Source organism: Gnatocerus cornutus, unplaced genomic scaffold, assembly GCF_029298725.1.
Source record: "Gnatocerus cornutus isolate USDA-ARS CGAHR unplaced genomic scaffold, icGnaCorn1.1 ctg00000033.1, whole genome shotgun sequence".
NCBI classification, from domain to species: domain Eukaryota; kingdom Metazoa; phylum Arthropoda; class Insecta; order Coleoptera; family Tenebrionidae; genus Gnatocerus; species Gnatocerus cornutus.
Window position 1 is genome coordinate 2,252,978 of NW_028275382.1, and position 8,922 is coordinate 2,261,899.

The 8,922-nt window shown below is 31.3% G+C and overlaps 1 protein-coding gene across 1 annotated transcript; it reads left to right on the forward strand.

Annotated features, from left to right (window-relative positions):
* Window positions 1-242: 242 nt before the first annotated feature.
* Window positions 243-7,306, forward strand: LOC148166070 (putative cytochrome P450 6a13). The gene is made up of 8 exons (XM_088049478.1): window positions 243-247; window positions 313-316; window positions 544-916; window positions 965-1,177; window positions 1,224-1,475; window positions 1,528-1,630; window positions 4,139-4,216; window positions 7,300-7,306. Exons 1-8 carry the CDS (start codon window positions 243-245, stop codon window positions 7,304-7,306), a joined length of 1,035 nt encoding a protein of 344 aa, XP_087905604.1.
* Window positions 7,307-8,922: the final 1,616 nt, after the last annotated feature.

Here is an 8,922-nt window from a genome sequence, read left to right on the forward strand (position 1 = left end):
GAAACATGCAAAAATGGTCTAGAAAGGTTTTTAAGATTGTCATGGTTATCATAAAATTAAAAAAATCAAAATTGCAAACGTCACGTGAAAAAGAAAATTCCAGCTAATTTGCTAAACAGAGGTCACAACTTGGAAAATTTAATTTAAAGTAGGTCTTTTTTTTCCTTTTTGTAGTCTACCAAATGACCTGTGTATTTATCAATTTATTGCCACTATCAGAAGGTATCTGATTGATTGATAAAATGTGGTGTTGTGTGCAAAATATCGAAATTGATTGATTAATTGATTAAAAATCTTAAGAAATAAATTTAGGAGTGTAATTCGATTTTTTACGCTTAAATGCTGAATTTACGAAACCAACCCTCATTACAGGGTTGTACTCATTTTCTTTCCTTGAAAGGGTACTTCTAACTACCAACACAATGCTACTTAACTCACCCCTTCCGGAACACCCTTATTTAGTCAGGTCCGGGCTTAGCACAACTGGGAAGTCACGGAATTCTCGCAACAAAACATATTGCCACCTGCCTTATCGGCCTTTAGGATTTAGTAGCGTTTTTAGAAAAGCGGCGCGGTCAGACTATTGACGTCCGAGAGATGATAAGGAGGTACGCCGTGGACATCATCTCTTCCTGTGCTTTTGGTATCAAAGCCTACAGTTTGAAACACGAAAAGTCGGAGATTTTCAAAGTCGCAACAAAACTCTTTGATATGAAGTCATTTATTCGAAGTTTTTCAGTTTTCAGCTTTTTTTTTGCCCCGAGGTTAGTTGATCTCTTGAGGTTGACTTTCTTGGATAAGTCATCGTCGGATTATTTGGTAAGAATTTTCAAAACCGCCATTTTGGAGCGGAAGGCAAAGAATATTTTGCGAAATGACTTTGTTGATTTATTGAGCAGTTTAGAGGACAAATTTGGTGGGTTTTTCATGTTTTTTTTGTCCATAAGTTTCGGATTTTCTGCAGGTGACATAAAAATGGCAGCTCAAGCTTTGACGTTTTTCACTGCGGGAAACGAAACGACTTCGGCAACTATTGCTTTTGCGCTCTACGAACTTGCTTTGAATGAACCAATCCAGAAGCGGCTACGTGATGAGAACTGCGAAATTTTGAAGAAACACGGAGACTTTACCTACGAAGCGATCCAAGAAATGAAATATCTAGACATGGTTTTCAACGGTATCTACTTTAAATGATAGCTTCTACTTTCTATTTCTTTTTTTAGAGACCCTACGAAAGTACCCCGTTGTCAGTTTTTTGAGTAGAAAATCCGCCTCGAAATACACTCTCAAAGAGACCGGATTTACTCTAGATAAAAATATGTCGGTGATAGTGCCAATAGCGGGGCTACACTTTGATCCGGAATGTTTTCCGGGCCCGGAAAATTTCGATCCTGAGAGATTCAGTGATGAAAATAAACATAAAATTGTTTCGTTTACCTATCTACCATTTGAAGATGGACCAAGAAATTGTATTGGTAGATATGTCAACAGATCCTGGAATTGTTTTCATTTCACTAGTGATTTTAGGACAAAAATTTGCAGTTTTAATTAGTAAAATGGCTTTAGCGTATGCTTTGAAAGACTTTAGATTCGAAAGGACGGAAGCTACAGCTGTTCCTTTGGAGTTGGAATGTGAGTAGTAGGGTAGTGCCGGTTTCACTCCACGACCTTGTGGAGTGAAACCGGCATAGGTTTTGTGTTGATAAGTCATTGCACTTTTCTAGAGTTATTAACCTATTGCTCATCTTTAAATATATTCATGTTTTTTATCACGTTTATGCGCATTAGGTGTAAGGTTAAAAAAGAAACTTTCTCATTTATTAAAATTTTTATTGTTTTGGTTTAAAATAACTTGCAGGTACATGTTTTGCACCATGTTCTTCCTTTGCAATGATTTGAAACGAACATGCCATACATTTGGCATTTTCCATATCAGTCTCTCCATTGCACTTGGGACATTTAAATTTTACAGGCACTGGCATGTTCTTCGTTTTTCTGACTTTAGTCATAAAAATTTTCTATTAAAATGAATAAACAAAACTTTATGCAAATTATTGTGGTGGGGACAAGAATTTTTTGTAGTGGGGGACGATTTTAAATCGCCTTAAAACGCCTCAGAAAAACGACTTAAAAACGCCTCAGAAAAACGCCTCACAAAAACGCCTCAGAAAATCGCCTTTTATAACGCCTTGAAAACATTAACAGATTTTTTTCTAGTTTCAACGTTACATTGTGTTTGATATTTAATACTGGGTTGACATAAAAAAAATAAATAACAATGTTAAGATTTCATTTTATAATTTTTTTTGTTTTATTATACAATTACAATTAGTTTAAAATGTTCCATAATTTTATTTTTCTTCAAATTCTATGTTGGTTGACCGTCCTGCAGGTCCTTTGCTTACTAGGAATATTTCTTTTCCGTTTTCTAAGTCTTCATTTAATAATTTCACAGTGTCGTTCTTCTTGAATACTTCTGTAAACCTCTGGGGCAAAAGAGTTTTAAAATCTTGACATTTGACGCACACTTTGTCACCGTAACATGTTTCTATGATTTCAAAAGAAACAACTTGAAATGGTTTATTCACATCCAAAGACTTTACACTTATAAAATCTTCAAGGCGCAAGTCTTCATTCAAATTCTTTAAAAGTGAAGCCATTTCAATTGATGTTTGTTGGAATGATTTGAAGTTAAATTAACTATTGTTTGTTAACAGACCGAGTTATATATGATTCAGGCACGTTCCTAAGCATGCGCTTTAGATATGAACACTCAGCATTTCCAGAAATGTGCAATTGTTGCGTGAAGTTCCGCAATACAATAAATATGCTGATTTTACTAAATTCACCAAGATGAGTCATGATGATGGCGATGATACGCCTGCGCCATAAATATCCTTTTATTATTTATACAGCCAGAGTTACTCTACCAATATTAATTTGTTTAAAGACTCACAATGTATTATCGGTTTAAAAAAAATGGTGGTGTGTTGTTTAGCGAAAAGAAATATATGAATCAATTAGGTAATTTAAATTTCGATGAAAGTGAAATGAAATTTTTCAACAGACAAGATTATTGCCTGCCATGTTACAAGAAAGAAAAAAATACTTGGAAATGTTTAGATCCAAACAAAGCTTTAGAGATTGAAGAGACAATAACCAATATGGATGTTGTGTGTGATCAAAGCGAATTGCAATGGCTTATTTCAAAATATGGAAAGGAGTGCGTTTCCTGCCATGAAGATTTCTTTGAAGTCTCTGAGGTAGATCCGCACAACACATCGCCAGTGAAAACAAAATTTTATTGATACGAATATAAATAAAAATTATTATCATTAAATTGTGTTTTATTTACAAGTAAAAATACTACAATATGTTATATTTATTTTATGGAAAACATAGATTACAATTAAAGGAAACAACTATGAATAATTTATTACATAAATTTTACACTACGCTAGTATCCAACTGTTAAACTTTTTATCGAATCCCAACCACTTTACATATAATTTATTTCCTTTTTTTTTAATACTTTTTCTATCAGATACACATCTTGATGCTTAACTTTCTGCAGTTCCATTTCATAAAATCCTCCTAAGATTTTTTCACCTTTGTCATCTTGAAGTAGATAGGTTGTTGGATTAGTTAGCTTGATTTGTCGCACAACAAATATTTCATTGGACCAATTTGGAGTATATCCTTTATCAAAAATTCCTCGATATTTGCTTATTCTTACATGATCACCTTTATGGAACTTATTTTTATTGGTAGCATATTTAATGTTTGTGTATATAGCTTTTAAAATAGATTTTTCGTTTTTTATATTTACTTCAGCAGGCTTCATTTTGATAGTCCTGTGGTAAGAATTGTTATATTGGTTAACAGTCCTTTCCAAAATATCCAACCATTTATAGTTTCCTTGTAGACTGAATTGCTTCCACATTAAATTCTTTAAGGTTCTATTTACTCTTTCAACAATTGATGCTTTTTTAATACTAAAAACGCTATAATGATTTATGTGATACTTTTTCATTAAAGTTTTAAAATTATTATTGTAAAATTCTGTTCCATTATCTGTTTGGGTATGTTTTGGTTGAGTTTTAAATGTACCCAAAATATGACTCATATCATTTGTAACTTCCGGAGCAGATTTTGTTTTAAGTTTACTTGCCCACACATATTTTGAAAAACAATCAATTACTATTAGAATGTATTTGTAACCTCTATTTTCCTTTGCATATTTAATCATTTCAACAAGGTCAGCTTGAAGTGTTTCATTTAGTCCTTTAATCACAATACGTCTTCTTTTAAAATTAACTCTTGCAGGTTTATGTAATTCATATACAACATCTTGTTTTGTGGAAGAAATTTTCTGCTTTGAAATTTTCATTTTGTCTGAACTTGTTTATGATACAAACTTTCTGATGTAACTGAAGTTGTCTCAAATTCAACCGGACACTTTACGACCATTTCGGCATAAAAATTCTTGTTAACCAAACTTGAAAATGAAAGTCTATCACCATTTTTTAACTGAAGACTTAAAAGTTCAGTTTTTAAATATGGAATATCATTTACACAAGTTGCTATTTCATCATCAGATAATTTTACATTCTTAATAACACCCAAATTCAACGGAAAAACATATTCAGTGTTTCCAGACATTAAAACAAATTTATTTTTTATCATTTTAGTTGCATGATATGTTAATATTACATTATAGTACAAATAATGTGAGACATCATCGTCTTTATCTGTATTCTAAATTACATTTAGAAGATGTTTAGATATATGACGTCCAAATTTATCTAATGTCATTTTAAACTATTACGTTAGCTTCCCGTAATTCTTCAATGATCGAGATAATTTCGTTATTATGACTTGTATTGCCCGCTGTCTGAGATGCAACTAACAATCGTAGTCTATCGACTAACTCATTTGGATCATTCCAATAAACATAATCCACAGAGTTTAAATTAACCTCTTTCAACATTCCTTTACCAATCAATTTCTTGTTTTTTAGTGTTTTTAGTGGAGAGTTTGTTAATCCGGGAGCAACAATATTCCTATATTTATCTGATCTTGAACCAGCAATTTTATCATCAGGATTGAAATTTTTTCTAGCAGCACAACTAATGCTTATGATTTTGTTATAATTTTCTAAATCATCATTTGTATAATTTAAAGGCTTATTTTTAAACAACAATTCATATAAGCCGATTGTTCCCTTGTAAGTATTATTTTTAACTTCTACAGTATGTCCCCGGATTGCGTTCACAAGAGGGAAAAAAACTTTATTTTTCATTTTACAGAAAAATGACAAAGGAATAATATTTTTTGCTTAATTTAAAATAAATAAATCTTTAATTAAAACTTTAATATTATCAAGCAGTCTTCTGGAAATCGAAAAAAACAAAAAATAACGAAGAACTTTTTTATTTTAATTTAGCAAAAAATGTCAAAGGAATGAAATTTGTTTCTTAACTCAAACCAATTTCTACTATTTGATTGGCCCATTAGCTGTTTTAGCACATAGTTCAATTCTAACTCGTAATTTTTTCGACTGTTTCGATTTTTCTCAATTATTGTTAAAGATGCAATTGCATTTTTTTCCAATTTTTTAATACTTATACATTATTAGGAAAATTTTTCTTTAATCTTTAACGCACTATTTGATTTTGTGAATCCACAGCCTGCTATTATTTGAATACGATTACAAAATTTAATAAATAAAAATAATGAAAAAATTAATTTTAAGAGTACAAACTAATAATTTTAAAATTTTAATTGCAGATTTATTTGTTTTGAAATAAGCAAAAAATGTTATTCCTTTGTCATTTTTTTGTAAAATGAAAAATAAACTTTTTTTCCCTTTTGTGAACTCAATCCGGGGACATACTGTATATCAGGACCAATAAAATTTACTGGTTCACGTTCTATATAATATTTTTCACCATAACTGTCATGACGAATTCCGGTTCTATGATCAAACTCCCTTTTACCATCATGATGCATTTCATCAATGTACCTTCTTGGAAGTTCATGAAAATCGTTCATCCATTCTTTATACACTGGAGTATCAATAAAGCTTGCAATATTTTGCTTACTCTCTAATACAGAATTTTCTAAAATTTCATCAAATGAAAAATTTTGTTCTTTGTTAGGGTTATGTTCAGCAATTGTTGAGGTGTGTAAAAACGATGTATCTTTAGATGCGGTTTGATGAAAATCCCCATCTTTGTTTTGTTCAATTTTTGATCTTATTGGTGAGAGTGTCTCATTTTCACTTTTGAGGAGATGAATACGCTTTTTGATTTTATCTACTTTTAAAGAAATTCTCTTAGGTGTAGTTGGAGATAGGTGTAGTTGAGTTAATAATTTTTTTTTAGGAGTACTCGAAACAGTAGGATTAGTTGTAAACTCATTAGATTGTTTTGGTTCTAATTTATCTGCAATGTTTTTTAAATGACTTGTAATTGTTAAAAAAGAGTTTTCATGATTTTCTTGTCTTTCTTTAAGCAACTGTAATTTTTGTTGAAGAATTTTTCGTTTTTCGATGAGTTTTTTTGTGAGTTCTAAACTATTCTCTAAATCCATAATATACACGAGTATAGAAAGCTATAGTAAGCACAAAGGTTTTTTAAAGACTAAGTTAATCACTTGTTTTTATACACATATATTCGTTTCTTATTTGTCTTTCTTCTTGTTTTAACGGTTCTATAAAAGAATCTAATTTTAGTCTATACCGTCCAGCATTTACATCACTATCTTTGTCTATCGTCAAAAAACCATGCTTTTCTTTCCAACAAAGAGAACACATTTCTTTGAATTGTTTAAAGTCAATATCACTGTTTACCTTATCATTATAGATATGACGTAAATTTAAGTTATCCTGCTCAAATATAATTAATAAATTTGCATTATCTCGAATTAAATGTTTTGGAATTCTCGTGTACGTTTGACACAAATAAAAACAATCCACTTGTTTATGACGCCCCATACTAAAATATTCTCTAATAATATTTTGTTTATCACAAGCTACATCATCAAAAACAAAAATTGAATTTGATTTTGCTTGATGCGGTGGCGGTATATTATCGTTTACATCTTTAAATGAGAAAAAATTCATTCCTTTAATGGATTTTAATAACTTTTCTAAACGACAGTATTTTGGTTGAAATAATGATTTTGAAAAAACATAAACGTTTTCAAATTTTAACCCATTTGGATGCTCAATTAAACTTATCATAACATTGGTTTTTCCACAATTAGAAGGTCCGACTATAAGACATCTTATTGTAGAAGGTAACAATTCACCATGCTTTTTATATCTGTTTTCCAGATTATCATCATGGTTGATGACTGGTAATCTAACTTGTTGCTTAACCACATTCATATTCGTTGTTACTGTTCGTCAAGCTGTTATTAAACTGAATACCAATATTCATATCAGTAGTAAACGATCAGGAGTCAAACGGTGTGCATGTGATGCTTCAAAAGGTTTAAAATGCTATCAGACCGGTCACAAAAAAACAGTTTAAGTAGAACCTCTGAAAAGGTGTATTACGGTGGAGGGCTTGTAAATTCAGCGATTAACAAATTACCCTTTGAATTACACATTCCTGGCTATCAATTTTGCGGTCCTGGAACCAAACTAGCTAAACGTTTAGCCAGAGGAGACAAGGGTATTAACAAATTAGATGAAGCTTGTAAATCTCATGACATAGCATACAATAATCACAAAGATTTAGAAGAGCGACACAAAGCTGATAAAATTCTTTACGAACAAGCTGTCGATAGATTTCGTTCAACAGACGCTAATTTTGGAGAAAAAGCTGCCGCTGCTGGTGTTGCAACGGTGATGAAAGCAAAAACCAAACTTGGTATGGGTTGCAATTTAAAATTAAAGAAACCAACACGAAAATCTCAAAGAAGAAAACATAAAAGAAAAAATGGAAAAGCTTTGAATTTCAAGGACTTAGTAAATCATGCAAAACAAATTTTAAAAAATAAAAATTATAAAAACACTACAACTGCACTTAAAAGTGCGATTGCTGAAGTCAAAAAAATTAAGGGAACGAAGAAAATAAAACCAGACAGAATTATTCCAGTTCCAAAAACTGGTGGATTTTTACCATTGTTACCAATTTTCGCCGCTTTAGGAGCATTGGGATCACTAGGCGGAGGTGCCGCTGCAATAGCAAAAACTGTGAATTCTGCAAATGCTACCAAAGAGCAGTTAAAAGAGAATCAACGTCATAATCAAGCAATGGAAGCTATTGCTGTGGGAAAATCTGGCAAAGGATTATATTTAAAACCATACAAATCAGGTTTTGGTTTTTTTTTAAAACCTGCAATAAACAAAAAAGGTTTCCGTTAAAACTACCTAAACGAGCACTTACAAATGTAGATTTGATTAAATATGTAAAACTTTTAAAAATTCCACATTTTCGAGGAATATTTATGAGAAACTCATTACCTACCAAAACCGTAAATGTCAAAGAATGTGGAATAATTAACTTAGATGATTGTAATGGTCCTGGAACACATTGGACAGCATACAAAAAAAAATTGCAATAAAATTATTGGTTAGCTATGGGCTCTTGGGTCTAGGGTAGAAAGAGTTGTCCCATAATGTTGAAATTTTGCACACATGTTTTCCTTGGCCCCAATATAACGTAAAAAAAAAATCAACCCCAAATTCCAAAATTTAAGGGTGGCATGTTAGGGGTAGGGGGTTGAAAACAAGAAAAAGTTGAGTTTTTTATTTTTTTTTGAACTCTCCAAGTGCTCCAAAGCCCTTATGTCAAATTTGGCGTTTCTAGGGGGATTATGGGACTCACAATAAATTTATTAAAATTTAACGAAATTGTCAAAATTATGGATAAGGACTTGATTTGTAACGGATAAACTAGCTCAAAAATT